The following is an 18364-nucleotide window of genomic DNA, read 5'->3' as shown; positions in this document are numbered from 1 at the left end:
GATTCATCAGGATATCATACTTGGATCATGACTAAAACTGCAGCAAACACATAAAAGAGAGGAAATAGTTTTAAATCTCTGGAGAAATGACACACTTCAGCTATAATTGACCAATAAATGTATATGTTGATGCAAGTATTTAAAGTATCAATGCAATATCTATGGTCATACTTTAGATTAAGGTCCAATTCTCACTATTAACTACGACTTTTGCCTCAATGAGCTCCTAATTACTGCTTATTAATACTTAGTAAGGTAGTTGTTAAGTTTAGGTATTGGGTAGAGTTAAGGTATGTAGAAAAAAGTCGTGCAGAATAAGGCATTAATATTTGCTTTATAAGTACTAATAAACAGCCAATATCATAGTAATATACATGCTAATACGCAACTAGTTAATAGTGAGAATTGGACCCTAAACTAAAGTGTTACCATATATATATATATATATATATAATATAATTGTACCGTCATCACAGCCTTAGTATTTACTAGTAAGGCCAAATGCTTTTCAAGTAGAGAGGACATTTGTCCAGACTGTTTTTAGATTCAGCACTTTTTCATTCAGTCTTTTAGAGGACGTATTAAACTAGGGCTTGTGTCTACTGGGATTGGACTCATGTCCCAGTCCTTTTCAAACTTTGAATCTAGGTCACCAGTAAGAGCAAAAGAAAAGTTCTTAAGAGACAAGTTGTTCGCTCTTGCTGTGTATTTCAGTGTTGCCATCTAGGTAATGGCCAAACATGGTCGAATAACAACTCGTGAGGACAGTCGGAAATATTATGTACGCTACAGATTGAGGAGCTAGAGGAAGGGGATGTGTACAGAGGAATATTTGTCATCGCAAAGGTCACATGACATCCTCAAAGGTCACATTTCTCAGGAAATCGCTCTCGTGTTGACTATAACTCAACACAAGTTGAATCAACAGCATTTTCTGTTTTTCATGTAGCATTTTCTGTCTAAATGACAGTAGAGTATTATAATGAAGTGTTTGTTTTGGGCTTTTGGTAAAAGTATCTCCAAATGAATGGCTTCCAGTAAGCACATTCAAACAAGCTAATCCCTAGAACGTGTGAACGCCGCGATAATGAGTACTTTGTTACAGAGTAAAAGGAAACGGGTTGTTTATTTTTTTTCAGATCGAGCTTAGAATAGGGTGTGGACTGAGGAACTACTGTTCCAGTTACCCGAATGAACCCACTAATGCCGTCTGTCTGTTTTCTGCTGGATGGAAGCACATGTGGCGTGTGTGACCTACATAAGGTCATCTGATAAGGGAAAGAGCAGTTGTTCCCTCAGCTCATTTAAAGTGCTTTTAGTATTTTCTGTCCATCTCCGTCTCTATCCCGCTCTGTTGTCCCTGTGATCGTTTCAGAAGGCAGTGCTCAGTGTTTCTGTAAAAACAGGATATGAGAAAAGGAGTCTGAGATTCCAGCTTTAGCGATTGCAAACACAATGGAGGCTGTGTCTGATTTTTGTATCTTCCTGTGACTCATAGATAAGACTCTTGTCCCTCAGCACCAAACAGTTTCCTTCAAATACCAGTTAGAAAGAACATACAGTGGCCCCAAAAAGTATTTGTGCACTTCAGCCACACTTAAAAATCACTTGGAGATCAGTTGGTTAAAAGTCATTGCAAAAGTTACTGAGAAAAGTGAAGTTTGTTCTGAAAAATGCATGCTTGGTTTGATAATTTTATCTAATGCAGGATCTCCCAATCTGGGATTTGAAAACCCCTGGATGTTTGCAAGGGAACTGCTGTGGGTTCTTATAATTAATTAATTAAATTATATAAACAAAACAAAATAAATGTGTACTAAAAAGATTAAATATTTTACTTGTTTACCTGCATGTCATGTGACCATAACCAACATGTAAATATGTTGTTAAATTATTATGTCAAAGGGGTTCAGCTGACAAAACAAGTTGAGGAATCCCTGATCTAATGCAATGACATTCAAACATATTTATGTTGCTTAATTGCCCAAATACATCTTGAGGCCACTGTATCCTACAAGTCAGCAATTCCAATTGAATGTACATGTTATGTTTGACCCTTATTCTAAAGACTGACTGCAGAAAACTGACAGAAAAGTTGTGTGTGTTGGGAACAGGATGTCCTAGAGGCTCATGTGAAACAAATCCTCTTTTAATGAGGAAAAACAAGGTTAGGATAAAGTCACTAGTGCAATAGATGCACGGAGCTAAACACAATCAGAACAGCAACATCAGCAAAACAGAATACGACTTCCTCACAAACAGACATTTTAGACGAGAGAATGAACCAAAAAACCACACCAGTTTTTAGAGTAGGTAAGTTAAGAGTCTGAGCGGTCACACTTTATAGGTGTCCTTAACTACTGTTTACTTACATAGACCTACATAGAACTTATTGTGTTCATATTGTTCTGCAAAACACTTGGTGGGATACGGGTCAGGTTAGGGACAGGTTTGCTGGTATGGGTATGTTTAAGGGTGGATTAAAAGGGAAGGGAAGGTCAACAGTGTAATTTTAGATGTATTTACAAAAATTAATTACATGCAGGTATTTAAAAAAAATATAATTACAATATAAAAACATTGTATCAAACGATTAATTTTAATGTTAGGACATAGTAGTTAGAGACTCAGATAGATAAAGTGGGATCATCTAAGCTAGCTACTGTTTTAAAGATATGAACTACTAGTTGTTAAAGAAATCCTGGACTGAGCATTCCAGCTTGTTCTGTCTGTCGTTGTGCAATTATCAGAATGTGATATGTCATGTTTAGACTCCCAGTGTTTGATTTAATTTGTTGATGCACACGTGTAAAGACCTGTCCTTTTGCCTGAGCTCATTGATTCGTGAAGTAACACCTGTTGCTAGAAACTGTTTGAACCTGACAGATTCCTTTTCTCTTACCTAAGGCTGACTTGTTGCCATGCATTTTCCTGAAATCATGTTGAAATATGTGCTATTGCAGAATCTGCAATACTGTTACGTGCAGTTGGTCGTTTTGTGTGGAAAGTGCTAATGAATGCCATATAGGCCGGGAGCCAGGTCCACTCCTCAGGATGTTTTTGCTACCTTTTTTTCACTATTATTTCCTATTATCTTATACCTTGGGCCATCACAAGTTGATAATGACCACCCCCAACCCGGCCCCGTTTTGGTCTCAGGGGCCAAAAAACACCCTTTTTGGGAAAAGCTTTTGGCGGAATGATGTAATTGTGAATATAAAGGTACTGCAGCTACATAAATGGCCATATAACCCTAAAATTTTGCATAGTGTATCCTGACACATAGGGGAAACTAGCAGAAAAAGATTCTGGGCATTGCTGCCTTTTTTCTGTCAAATATCACCCTCAACATACCCCAAAAGACAAAAAAATGGCTGTCCGCCTGACAAATTGTCGTCAAAAGTGATCATTTTCAAGCATTTTGTTATATATATCTCTGCCTCAAATGTACATGAAAAACTTCCCAAGTTTATAAGCTTCAATTTAAGTCCAAGATGACCTTTCTATCTAGAGGATTATAGCTGGTATAATATGGTATATAATAGCTTTGAATGTTTTATGAATGTTGAATGTTTTTGTTTTATTTGTAAGTTTATAGCATGTTCATACAAAAGAGAGCACAGTTTCTTTGTATTTATTGCGATTTTTATATTCATACTGTTACAGGCATGTTTAGCTTAAATAGCCCAGTTTGTATATGAACATTTTTACTTTTAGGGATGCATATCATATCAATTACTGTCTATTGTTAGATTTTTTTTACATTTATTTACAATATTTGTTGAAATTGGATAATTAATAAATATTAGTATTGTTATAGGTTTACTGCAAAATCTTAGTATTGTTATTAGAATTTTCTGAGTGAAATATTACAATAGTAAAAAAAAAAATGTATTATTATTATTATTTAGTCACATTGAAATGTAATCACAAAATTGTGCCTTTATACAAACAAGCAGAGCAAACCTTTTCCTCTGTTTTCTTCTTCATCTTTTTTTTTTACAATTAGAAAAATCACAATTAGACCCCCCCCGCAAATTGTGCAGCCCTACTGTGAACTATCTCTTTAGGAATTTTGAAACATGCATAGCTGGATAAGAATGCCATTTGTGCGATCTGTAGGAATAAACACGCTAGTTAGAGGAGTTTTAACCCCGCAAATGTTCATATTTGCCTTATCAGAGACAGAACAGGACCCCTCTAATAACTGTAACCCTAACCTTAGCCTTTTCGAGATGCACTCTGGAATGCCTGCTGAACCGGCCTAAATATTTCCCTGTGAAATCAACCAGGTGGCACAGCGGTGAGCCAGTTGGTGATTTCACCAAACAGAAACAGAGGCAGGAGCAGCCAAGCACAGCAATCTGTGTTTATGTTTAGGTGTAGTGGTAGTGGTAGTGCATATCAGGGTTTGAGTATTTGGGTGTGTGAACATCTCAGATCCATTAGAGAACACACAAGTTAAAATTATGCAATATTGTCCTGAATAAAAAAGCATAATTTATAGAGATGCACCGATTACAATTTTCTAGGCCGATTCCGATTTCCGATTTTTCATTGAGTTTGACCTGCCGATACCGATTTTAGCCGATTCCGATTTTATTTTTTTCTAACCACTTTACAGCACACACAAATATTTATTTTCGATCTTTTCTTTAACCCTTTCACACGTAAGTTTAAAATATTCTAATTGACACCCCCACTCCCAGAGTGAGTTTTTTCAAGGCGAACGTTCCCTTTAATGTTTCCATGGCGACGCGTCACGCGATACACCGCAGCCACAATAATACTGTATGACAGATGTGTCGCTTTTATTTCGCTTTTCCTTTTTTATTCAAAATATTCACAAACTTGCTTCTGATATATCTGATATTCCGATCCTCTAATACATGTAAGTGAGTGTGCTTGGTCGTTTAAAAACCTTTATAAATAATCTTGATCTATAACATGAGATGGGCGCCGCAATGTTGTCCTGTCAGTCAGATTTACAGCACGTGAATTCATCAGTTTCTCCCGAAATAAATGCAAGAAAGTGGCCGGTGAACTGAGAAGAATAGAGTAAACTTTATAGTTACTTCCACTATGTTTGTCTGATATGAATAACACATGTCGGCTAATTATATTTGAATAGATTGTTATTGCTGCTTCCACAGACATCAGTGTGTATTTTACAAACTCCAAATGTATTGTTTTAATCATGCTTATGTGTATTTAAATATCTGAAACTTAAAATAAACATTATGAGGTTGAAAACACTGCTAACGGTAGTTGTGATATATGACAGCGCTGAACGCGTCCGACTCTGGCTCAGCGCCAGCCAACGCGCGAAAGCACAGTTTGAATCTGGCAGTTATGCGACGTCACTGATCATTCTAAATGTAGCACCGTACTCTCGGGGCACAGAAATAAAATCCCATATATGAGACCGTACCGCTCAAAAGGTTAATCATGCGGCGCCCGAGTGCAAGTGCATTTGACCGGCATAAAATCGGCATATGTCAGACTGACCGGCCGGTCGCCGGTCATGGCCGATCACGTGAAAATCGGCCAATTCCGGTCACCAGCCGATCAATCGGTGCATCTCTAATAATTTAGTCTATATTGGTGCTTTAGTTTAAACATAAAGTTTAAAGGGATGGATCACCTAAAATATATTCAGGTGTTCTTTCAGCCAACGATAAGGTTTATAACTGGCTACCAACCCTGCTGAAAAAAAAACATTTCTGGTCTCAGAGCAGTTTTGGACACTTTTTAGCTGGTCAGTCCGGAAGACATTCTTTAAAGTTGCAATGAAACAGAAGCAGCAGCAGATCTTTTCTTCCGTATTGTGACGTACATTCGAGTGGAACAAAAAAAATAATAAAATTGGCTTTTTGTGGATTAAATGATTGGAGAAGTCCTGCATTTTCACCAGAAGGTCCTTTTATGACATTATTTTGATGAAAAATGATGAGGTCAAACGTTTTTAAAAATGAAACCTATGCATGGATGATTAGTCACAATAAGATCTCTAACATGCATTTAGAAAATAGAGTGAATGTTTATTTCATGTTGACTTGAAACCAGCAAACCAGCTTAGGCTGTTTTTTAGCAGGAAGAACTTGATAGTACATCATATTTCCAGTTGCATCTGCATAATTGAGCAAAGATAAAATGATCATGCGGGTCATTCCGTGTCAAATCAACCAAAATTTGGAAACTTCCTTGGATACAATTTTTGATTTTGTAAATATTTTATTTTGAAGAAAGACAAACATTAATAGTGATTAAAGCCAAAAATAAATTGAATGCTATCCACTATTTTGGAGTTATAGAGTTTATCGTTGTTTGGAGTTTGGAGTTATAGTTTATAGAGTTATCCACTATTTTGTGGAGGGGTGTCAAAATACCAATTTTCACCTGAGATTTAGAACCAAATTACAGCTTGGCAAAAATTACATTAGAAAAAATAAAATAATGATGCTGCTATTTTTTTGTAAGTCTTTTTGAAGGTGGAGAGAGGAGAGCGAGTGATTCAGTAAAAGGGGATTATTAGGAGGCCATGATTGGCAAGGGCCAATGGAGGGAATTTGGCCAGGACACCGGGGTTACACCCCTACTCTTTACGAGAAGTGCCATGGGATTTTTAATGACCACAGAGAGTCAGGACCTCGGTTTAACGTCTCATCCAAAGGTAGGTGCTCTTTGACAGTATAGTGTCCCCATCACTATACTGGGGCGTTAGGACCCACACAGACCACAGGGTGAGCGCCCCCTGCTGGCCTCACTAACACCTCTTCCAGTAGCAACCTAGTTTTCTCAGGAGCTCTCCCATCCTCAACCCTGCTTAGCTTCAGTGGACTTGGGCTACAGGGTGATATGGCTGCTGACTTTTTAAAGGCACACTATGTAGTTTCCGTCTTTCTCAAACAGCGACCCCTAGAGTCGCTGTGGAGTACTTGTATTTAACGTTACTGTCGTAAATGCCACTCAAGCAGAGTCTTTGTCGACTCTGCCATGATTCACGTCTGAAATGCGTGCTAGTGTCTTCCATAGAGGCTGCTTCATATGTTGTTGATGTATGTGACGTCGTGCCGTAAAGCAAGTCGTGATTCTCGCGAGATTTGTCGGGAGCCACCTCTCAAACTTGCATTGCTGGTTTTGCCAGCGGTGTCCCCCCCCCCCCCCCCCCCTTTGCTATCGGGATGATTCGCCCTACTACGAGTTTGTTCACCATCGAAATGATTTCGAAGCAGTTATATTAAGGTACAAATCTTGCATAGTGTGCCTTTAATTTCATTTCACCGGTCACAAAACAACCATTCTCAAGTCTTTTGCTGTCTGTTTTAGTTTGGATAACAATAACTCTCTTCTTAGAATCACAAGTTCTATTACAAGTGCACAAGATGCATGAACATGTATGTATTCTTGAGAGTACGTTCAACATCATTCAGACCAAGACCGGTACATGTGGCAATTCGTATGATTAATAGAGAGGTGGAGCAAATACAGGCATGTGGCCAATAGATTGAAGAACACTGATGTAATCTGCGATTCATCATTCTCGCCTCGACACCCGAGAAAAGATTGGTGCGCTGTTTGCCCCCCTCCCTCCTTTTGTCCCTCTTTTTTCCTTCGTTGCTCGGCGAAGATATAATGGAAATGTTATGTAACATTTGCTCCCAGAAAAGAAGCTTTTAATCTTTTTGTGCCTGTGCGTGCAAAAAACAACCGTAGCACTATTGTGTACCAGTGCAGTCTCAGCACACTGGAATAATCCAGTAAACGCACGCCTTACGTTACACACACACACACGCCTGATCTGCTTAGAGCTCCACATGCAGGCGTCCTGAATCGGGACACCTGTCAGGTGTTCTGGAGGTTGCCTGATCGCATTGCCATGGTTATGCTGAGTCACATGGGAAGCTCTGTAAGTGTAGTCATGTGCTCCATGGCTTGGCATGTCAAAGTGTGAGCACGTAAGGCTGATCTGTCTAGGATATACATCATGAATGCGTTTAAATGTTCACACACCTGTCATATATATTGCAGTAGCACATATGCCCAAGAAAGGAGGTCTGTTTGAGTAGCACAGGCCCATCTGTGGTGATCTACAAGAGGATTTTGTAAAGAAGTAGGGGATATTTTTGCTTAACAGAACTGCTGTTCAGTAAACTTTAAAGGATATGTACATTTGTGATAAGAAAAAAGCAAGAGTGATCTTCTGAAAAACTGTTTGATTGTTATCAAAGGAAGTCATTAGCATTCAATTTAATGTTTTTATGGTAAATCGTTCCAGATTAAAGGTCCTGTTCTTCGTGATCCCATTTTTCAAACTTTAGTTAGTGTGTAATGTTGCTGTTAGAGCATAAATAATACCTGTAAAATTATAAAGCTCAAAGTTCAATGCCAAGCGAGATATTTTATTTAACAGAAGTCCCCTTTCAAAGCCTACAGCGAACGGCCGGTTTGGACTACATCCCTCTACTTCCTGCTTTAATGACGTCACTAGAACAGTTTTTTGACTAACCTCCGCCCACAGGAATACACAAAAAAAAGGGGCGTGGTCTTGTTGCGCTCCCACGGAGAAGAGGAAGAGTTGCGTTTGTAGAGTGTGTTTGTCGCCATGTCGTCGAGACGTTGTTATTTTCATCCCGGAGTCAAATCACCTTTGTTTGGCCTTCCCAGGGACGCTGTACTTAGATATCAATGGTTACAATTTATGTTTAACTTGGTTCCCGAAAATATAAAACATATATTACTAATCAAAACTCGTGCTCACGTGTAACTAAGGTAGGAATAAACAATGCACTTATTTAAAAAATTCAACAACACCGTCGTTAATTCGACTGACGGACAAAACCATATACCACAAGCTTTTATAACAGTTTGGAACATTTAACATTACAATTTAACCAATGCAAGGTAACAGCCAAACGTAAAAGTATGACAACTACTAAATAAACAGCTTACCATTGTGAAAGGTTCTAATCGATCCTCTTCATCTATGTTCTCCGGGTCTGATTCCGGCTCAAACTGATAAGGTAATATTAAAGACGTGTTTACAATAACATTGAGCGCATGCATCTCCGCGTTATGGTAAGAGGCGTGACCTTTCCGGGCAACGTGCGCTAAGCTGCTGTCGAATCACAACACAGGAACCGCTGGCACAATCAGAACTCGTTACGTATTTCTGAAGGAGGGACTTCATAGAACAAGGAAGTCATCAGCCCGTTTTTAGGACAGTGAAAACAGCGGTATACAGATAAGTAAATTGTGTGAAAAATACTGTTTTTTTTACACGCGAAACATATGTTATATTGCACACTGTAAACACAATCAAAGCTTCAAAAACACAGGGAAAACGGGACCTTTAAGAAAGATCTGCGAGAAGTTACGAACATAACCCAATCATTTGATCGAACCAATGAATAGTTGAGGAATGCCTCAGGTTAACTGGCCACTCTCTGATGTCGCAGACGACGACATATTTTCCTGTCGGCCACCGTAACTTCTCTTAGATGCCGCTAAAAATCGCACACTGCACCTTTAAAAAAAAAAAAAAGTAAAATTTACTTAAGTAAATTGTTGCTTGGGACTTGTTTTCAAAGAATACTTTACACTAACACTAATGTTTGAGGTAAGATTCGGTAAGATTTAGAAATTTTGTGTCTTATGTTCATCAACATAAAATCAAAATACAGTAAAACCGTAATATTGCAATATTATTACAATTTAAAATAACTTCTCTTTTTTAATATATTTTAAAATTGTATTTATCCCTTTTATGGCAAAGCAGAATTTTCAACAGCTCAACTCTAGACTGTCCCTTTTGATCAATTTAATGCATTCTCTCTAAATAAAAGTATTAATTTCTTTAATAAATCTTACTCACCCCAAACCTTTGAACGATAGTGTATATCTTCAATTAATTTTTTTATCACCCCATGGTTGTTTTGTTTGTTTGTTTTAAACCTAAACCTCAATCAAATTTATTTGATTTATGCTTCAAAAAAAGTTTTTTTTTAAAATGAAAAATAAACTTAATTCAAGAGATGTTTTGATAAATTTACTGAAAAACAGGGGAAAAATATGTCCTAGTAAAATATATATATTTTTAAATACGTTTATCTGCCTAGAACAATTGTCCCACCAAAAGATGATTTGCAGTATAGCTTATAGTTTTAATAATAATAAACAAAAATATTCTTCTGCTCTCATTTATGAGGAAACCCTCTGCAATTCCTCGTCCCATATATTGCTTCCATCGTAAGTTGTTTACTGTAGACATGGTTTCTGCTTATTTTTATGAACTGAGGGACAAGTCAAAGTTATTTTAGTGGTAACTGACAGCATTCCACTTGTATTGAACCCAGAAAATTCCTTTTAAAAAGTGTAACCTGGCAGCATTTTGTTTGTTTCCTGTTTTTGTTTTTCCATGGGTCTCGCTAGTAAAAATTCCAAATGCCCTTTAGTAAGTCCCGTTCACTTGGCTTCTTTAGTTATTTAAGACGGCTCTCTTCATCTCCCTTTCTGTTCATCCTTCCTTCCTTCTTAAATATCTCCCCCTCCCCCTTTTTTGCAGATTCCCCCCAGCTATTTCTGTTCCTTGGTGTCTCAGTTTTCTCTTTGTCCTGTTTTATCAGCTTTTAGACAGAAAGAGTCAGCCCTCCTCAGTCAAGGTGTTGACAGGCAACAGACGGTCATCCAGTCCCTACACTTACTGCATTCTACTCATCCCCCATATATAATGAGATTTTAAAGAAGCTTCCCTGATTCGTCTGACAGTGTTGTGAGGATGGCACAGAGGATTCTGGGACAGATCATTTTAGGGTGTGGCAAGCATTCAGGAGCCCCAACTAAGAAGATCAACACATTTGTTCCAGCTGTTAGTAGCCAGTAGTTTTTGTAGTACTGAACCAGAACAAGATACTCTTTTTACTGCTGGAATCCTTTCTATTTTTTTCTGTCAGATTTGCTGGTGTAAAGCACTTTTGTTTCTCCAAGAGAGCCACCAGGATCTCTGTGGCCTGCCGGGCTTTTTGCAGTGTCATAGCGATTTGGAGTGCACTACATTTTTAATTGCAAGTTGATTTCACAAACAATTACAAAGAAACAGCAAGTTACACATTTAATTAAAAGTGAATTTTCTTGTGAAACTTACTCCAATAAGCTTTTGTCAGTGTAATTTCAGAGGCGAGATCTCATCATGCGCACACACAGAGCGCCTCGTCCCTCCCTGTAACTGCAAGAGAAGGGAACAGGTTTTTCCTCCTCTCTCTATTTACCCACACACACACACACACACACACACACACACACACACACACACAGAGAGGGAGGGAGTGCGTCAGTAGGAACTCGCTCACACACTCGCGGACAGCGTCAGACTGAGGTAGGGGCTGCAGACTCTCCTCCTCTCCTCTGCATGCTGTTTTTCTCCCGATCTGCCCGAAGCGTCCTGCAGACCGGGCGAGGGAGAGCTCCCTGTAGCCAGCAGCAGGATGCATCTGGTCTTAGACTCCTGTCAGGAAGTTGTGCTGAAGATGCTACCGTACTTTGTGGATAATGCATTCGTCACGCAGAGCCAGATCTACCACATGTGAGTGAATCAATGAATTGGCGCAGGAGTCTTAAGTCAAATCAGAGCTGATGTGGATTGCAGTGCCGTTTATATCTTTGATTGTGACGCATGGCTTGTACAGTAAGATCCAGAAGTCTGAAAATCACAGGTTGCGATTCTAGTTTGCGGTCTGGAAGTGAACAGATTGTTTTAGGATTTTGAAAGTGAAGTGAATATGAAGTATTTAATATTCTGTACTGTTTCTAGTCAATAATTAGGCATATTTGTGACTTTGATAATCAGTTCTTTGGACAGACACATGGTCCAGGTCACATGGGTCATTCTTAAACCGATCTGGAAAACGTGATCATCAGGTTTTACACAAACTAATGGAATTCATTGTGTAAATTGAATTTCCGTCTTGTGTGCTGCTGTCATTAAAGTAAAAAGTAGACGAACCAACTACTAAGGCATTATGTTAATTGCTAATTAATCTGGAAATGGTCAATTTTTGCTCACATTGTTGCTAATAATGTACAGTTTGGGGTCTGTGATCAAATATGCAGTATAAACATGCAGTTTTTTTTATGCGTTTTAAAATGTAATGTATTCCTGTGATGACAAGGCTGAATTTTCAGCATCGTTACTCCAGTCTTCAGTGTCACATGATCCTTCAGAAATCATTCTAATATGCTGATTTGATGCTCAAGACACATTTCCTCTTATTATAATTGTTGAAACCAGTTGTTCTGCTTGTGGAAACCATGATACACTTTTTTTTCATGATACACTGGACTACAGGTGATGTTTGACCCAGTTATAGCGGCTGGCATATTTATCTGAGGCCTGAAGATGAGTATAATTTTCAGCTTACATGTGTGTTTGCTCTTTATGTTGGTCATGGTCACATACTATTGATTTGCTTTGACCTGTAAAATCTGGTCTTGCCACATCAGAAACTTTCTTTTTATTATTGCTCTTAGTGTTACCTGAGAGGTAGTGATGTTTGCATATTTGAATGATTGGCATGCGGTTGTCCGATTTTGTGTTTTGTATTTGCCTTAGGTTGTGTGCATTATGTAAGAGTGGACATACCACTCCTGCAGATGGCCATTATCAAAATACTATCAGATGGAGATGATGCTGTGCCAAATGAAATATGACCTTCAGATAAATTTACTGACTGTCATGTGGAGTTGTTCGGCCTGTGTGCTTAATACTGTGCTTTGCTGTGATATGAAAAGTATTTTTTGGAGAAAATGAGTAAGAGTTTATTCAAAAGTTGTCCCTTTGGGGTGTGCATATATTGCAACTTTTAAATGAACTTTATTTGGTCACAATTGCCCTTATTGGTATACTAATTTGTAGTTCGTTCCTTGTCTTCTGACTCAGGAGTATATGAGCATTAAAATGTATAGTTTAAACTTTAGTAGCAAAAACAGTATTAGTAGATAAATTCATTTAATTTCATTATTCAGTTCAAACTGTCTGTTTGAATCCAAGAATCATTCGGATTCAATTAATATATTATATTTTTAGCATCATCGCTCACGTATTGCCGTTTATTACCTTATATATTTTTTTACATTTTTAGCCTACTACTTGCTTTTGAACAATTTGAATGTACTTTACTAAGTTTTTTTGGTCGAAGTGATTGATCCTCTAATTGGAAATAAGCTATTAAGAGCAAATGCATACACATTGATTGATTTATACTGGATGTATCTTGAATATCAGAAAGCTGAAAAATATTAGTTTTTGCTGTCTCTTTTTGGCCTACATATTATTCAGTTGTGATTTATTCAGTCTTTGCCAAACATATGTTGCCTGCTCTCTTTATGTCTATTAATTAAGTGACACTAAATGATGCAGTGAACATTAACTAAATAACATAAAATGCAACATGTTCATTAAAGATGTAAATATAATTATATATTGTCATGCAGTGAATTCTGGGAATGTCCTTTTACCGTTTTTTTTTTACTGTAAATTAAGTTTTTACTTCCAAAATCCATTATCCGTCCATTATTTTACAGTAAAATGACATGTAATGCAATATTAAACCATGTAACTTTTATAGCTAACCAATTAACAGGTTTTTACTCTTTTTCTGTTACAGAAAAGTGTATACCTAAGTTAATTTCTGTGACATTCATCAGGAAAATAAGTTGACAAGTTTATATTTTTGCTGTAGTTTTGATTCCAGAATTTCTACCAAAGGGCTGCTCATCCAACACCAGGTGCCAAGTATCCATCTGGGGCGACTCTAAACATACAATTGAAACGTGGACAGAGACGTTTTAGAGCGGTTTCTTCTCAAAACTCTTACTCACATCATAATTACACCCTTGGAGATGAGCGTATTCTGCTCAAGGCTTGTGTATCGTCATTTTCAGCTGTCTGTCTCTCAGTCATGACTCAATCCATCAGCCCAACGGTGCTGAGCTGCTTCCAGCCTTCACATAAATCGCTCAGAGGGGCGGACAGAGAGAGAGCGCAGCAGGGAGAGGAGAAACAAAAGAGAGGAGGATGGAAACAAAAGGCGCTGTGATCCGCTGACACCCTCGAGGCCTTTGGAGGGAGGGTGAGAAAGTTGAAGAGGGGAATAAGAGAAAGGGAGGAGGAGGAAGTAGGAGAGAAATAAAGAGAAGGGTTGGGTGGGGGCACAATGCGAGTTTTGTTGCTGGTTGCTAATCATGTGATGGTTGTTTCTCTGAATGCTGAGACACTGGAAGTCCAGTCAGGGAAAATGAGAGGGATGAGTCAGCAGAGGGTCACAGCCATAGCAGGGCGAGAAAACAATCTGACCCTGAAATATTTGTCCTGACTAGAGCATGATGGTTTTGAGGAGCCTGTCCTAAATAGCCAGTCTATGCTGTACATGCCATACTTTGTGTTGCATCTGTGGGTTTGAGAAAGGGATTATTTTACTTTACTTTTATGAAGTTTGACACCGTTTTCTTTTTTTACGTGAACCATTTAATTGAAAATGAGATTCCAGATTAGTGTAGAGTTGTGAAAAACTACTTATTTTAGAAATTGTCAAACCCTTTGTGTTGTCTGAATTAGTCAACTAGTTAGTCTTAAGGAAGCTCAGAAAAATGATGGTCTTATTGCCTATTTAGCATGAATTCTGTGTTCTCCGTAGTGGTCCACTGATATCTTTTTAAAGGTTCAATAATGGTAACTAGAGAGAACAATGCCCAGTGGCCTACATACTGCACTGTAATTGGGCTGTATTCACACAAAAGCAGAATACAGTTGTCAGTTGATTACAGTTCTGTTCACAAACAGTTCACTTATAAAAGAGATTGACAACCTCATTCTGTAATGTTCTCATTTTCAAGACAGTGAGAGTGATTTAGAGAGTATATTTAGATGAAGTGTGCTGCATGAATGAAGCCACAGTCAACAACTAGTTGCCTGACAAGTCGTATGACATCATGCACGTGTGTTCTTGTTCTTGTTCTCGTTGTTCTTGTCAAGCACTAATGTTACGCGCATCAATTTTCAGGTTATGAAATGCAAAATTTTTTTAAGAAAAAGAATGATTTTATTCAGCAAGTGCGCTTTAAATTGATTCTGTAAAGGCATTTATAATGTTACATTTCTATTTGAACTTTTTAATCATCAAAGAATCATGAAAAAGATCTCACAGTTTCCACAAAAAATATGAATCAGCAGAACTGTCTTCAACAGTTAAAAAAAAGTTTCTTGCGCACCAAATCACCATGTTAGAATGATTTTTGAGTGATCATGTGACTCTGAAGACTGAAAATTAGTAATAAATTACATTTTAAAATATATTAAAATAGAAAACAGTTATTTTAAATTGAAATAATCTTTCACAAAATTACTGTTTTACTGTATTTTTGATCAAATAATTGCAGCCTTGGTGTTATTTAAACTGGTTCTATGGGTTAGTTATTTTTGTTAGCAGTGGCTAGTAGTTTCTACAACTGCTTTCAAGTGCCCAGTTGTACAGTAGTTTACAATATAGTAGTATAAGAGTATTGCATTCGTCACAAAATGTTTTTTGCTCACTCTTTCTGTCTCTGATGTATTGTTTGTAAGTGTATATATAGACACAATAAATCCACATGCAAGGAAGAGGCCATTCTCTCTCTCTCTCACACACACACACACACACACATAGACACACACACACAAACACAAACACACACACACACACACGCGCACACACACACACACACACACACACACACACACACACACACACACACACACACACACACACACAGTTCATTAAACTGTCAACCAAAGTCATGTACAACACCATGTTTAGACTAATTGATGTGAACCATCCCTACCCTGTTATGACAGTAGGATAACAGACGAGTGTGTTTTCATTACAGCTCAGTAGCTTCTCGGCAAGATATTGAGCACATTTCTCACCTTACCAGCTATAGTCCTGGTTTTCCCAGCACTGAGTTTCCATTAAGACTTACTTTTGCCACAGTGCATTAGAATAATAATAAGCCTCAGGTGGTTCACATTTCTATAAGTGTGTTTAACTGCATGTAAGGCTAATTATAGCCCCACCTAAAATCACAGACCTAAAGCACATGTCGTGAGCATACGGGTCAGGTGACTGATGGTGAGATGGGTAGTATAATATGCAAAATTCAATCCCAGAGGATTAAAGATGGACTCAAAGTGTTTTGTTTTCATATGGAAAGAATGGACACATAGCCATAAGTATTTATCATAAACACACTGACAACTTCTTAGATTATTGACATCATCCTACATTTATGCACGCATAATGAAATGTATGTATATTTGTAGACAACCGTTGAAAAGTTTGGGGTCAGTGAGATTTATTTAAAAGAAATTAATACTTTTTATCCAGCAAGGATGCATTAAATTGATCAAAAGTGACAGTAAAGACATTTATAATGTTACATAATATTTCTATTTCATTTAAATGCTATTCTTTTCAACTTTCTCTTCAGCAAAGAGCTGAATGAGAGTATATGAATATATGAACCAGTGAACAGGACTCAATGTTTTTTTGTTTTTTTTTAATAAAAGTGGAGAAAGAAAAACCCACATGCTTGCGCTAAACCCAACTCCACAACTTTTAGTTTCTGGGGTTTTGTTGTCTAAACTGTCATGGAGGCATGTTTTGGTCGATTGTTGCTGTCGTTTCTCACATGGTCTCCTCTCTACCCTCTCTTTCCCTCCATCTTTTACAGTTTAAGTGAGAGCTTCTTCATGGTCAAGGGGGCCGCTCTGTTTTTGCAGCAGGGCAGTTGTCCACAGGGTCCGAGAGGTCATCCTCACCACAAGCATGCAGGTCAGTCCATGCATGCACTTGAATGGGATTGAGGGGTTTGTATACAATCTTGTCTCCTCCCTTGCATCACACGTCAGTGTGTCCCTCAATTTATATAAGCAGCCAAAGTACAGGTGACGTTTTTGAATGCTCACTGTTATTTGAGTCAATACGATCCTGTATTAACTGTACTTTAAGGCCTGTATTACTGTGGTAATTTCACTTAGGAATAAATGTTAAGTCAATAATTAAGATAGGAAGTTTATGTCATTTTACATTACAGACAATAACAGTTTGAATTATGGTGTTTTGGTGGAAATAATGGTTACTATAGTAATTTTTGTAAGGGTGACTTTTAAAGCAGCACGATTAATCGTTAAAAGTTCTCGATTCAAAAACCCACACAATCTTATTCCTAAATGACAACGATTCGGCTATGTCTATTAAACCTTTGACAAAATCATACCGTCTGTCCTGAGAGAGAAATTCCGAAATTCTGCAGCAGATGCTGTCTGGCTAAGCGTGTCCCAGACAAGTGTGTGTGTTTGTATGTGGATTAGCCAGATTAGCAGTTGGGACTGTGAGAACATCACTTCTTATTGACAGGGCACACAGAATGGGACATCTCTCTTTTATGTGGTTTATGATGCACAGTTAACTGTTAACTCTGCATAAATGTATGTTCATACAGTTAATCTAATTTATGGGACAGTTGACACAGTTGAACGCATTTGTAGAGAGGCTGTCTGTATAGACACATACTTTACATTAAATATTTTAGATATGCATACCAAAAGTGGAGCTTGTTTTCTCATTATCTGTGGTGGTTGCCTGTTAAACAACCTATTGTGGGTAAATGTCAACAAATAGTAATACAGTTATAAAAAAATCGAATGATATTTGGGATTTTAGTTTGGAAGACAGAACTCACAAACCATTTTTATTTACAGTAGTTTAAAACTACAATACAAAACCACTGCTAGAAAAACAAGCATTTGTGCCATTCATCTGACACGTTTAATCAGTCGATCAAAGACTCGGCAACAACGCAAACACAAATGCATGACAACAGATGTCCCAGCTGCCACCCGTCCAGCACCTTCCAACACGTGTGACACGTTGAATTTATTAAACATGTTTACTGCTAAACAGAAGGGTGTTGCTTCGGGTGAATTGAATCTGTTATGAGAGAAACTAAACACCATGCAGACACAAAAAACCCTCAGGCTTTATGCGTTGACTATCTCGCCGCGCTTTCAGACAGCTTTTCATATCACAGCAGGTTTAGACTGATTTTTTTTTAATGGCCCCTCATATCATCTGATATTATCAAGCATCTGTTTTGTCAGTTGGCTAGCATTACGCTGTCGTCTTGTTGGGATGTGAGGTTTCGATTTGATGTGTCAGGTATAGTGCTAATCCACAGGTTGGACGAGTGGTTTTGTTTTTACATTGTCTCGGGGCACGTAGGGTTTGTTTGAGTCATGAGCTTTTTGTGAAATGTACGAATAATTAACTGCCCA

General features: G+C 37.9%; 1 protein-coding gene across 3 annotated transcripts in view; it reads left to right on the top strand.

The window, feature by feature from the left end:
- Nucleotides 1-18364, top strand: part of ssh1a (slingshot protein phosphatase 1a) — a 37537-nt gene that overhangs the window by 7386 nt on the left and 11787 nt on the right. The window contains exons 1-2 of one of the 3 annotated variants that reach the window (XM_084413562.1): nucleotides 6571-6673; nucleotides 16762-16862. In XM_084413562.1, coding sequence (XP_084269688.1) covers nucleotides 16781-16862 — 82 coding nt within the window. In that variant the 5' untranslated portion in view covers nucleotides 6571-6673; nucleotides 16762-16780. Of the gene's footprint in view, nucleotides 1-6570; nucleotides 6674-11345; nucleotides 11582-16761; nucleotides 16863-18364 lie in introns of those variants that run through there. The other 2 variants (XM_084413561.1, XM_084413560.1) reach the window with 2 other exon arrangements.

This window comes from Rutilus rutilus, assembly GCF_951802725.1.
Source record: "Rutilus rutilus genome assembly, chromosome: 7".
Taxonomy (NCBI): Eukaryota; Metazoa; Chordata; class Actinopteri; order Cypriniformes; family Leuciscidae; genus Rutilus; species Rutilus rutilus.
This window is presented reverse-complemented; position numbering and strand designations above follow the sequence as displayed.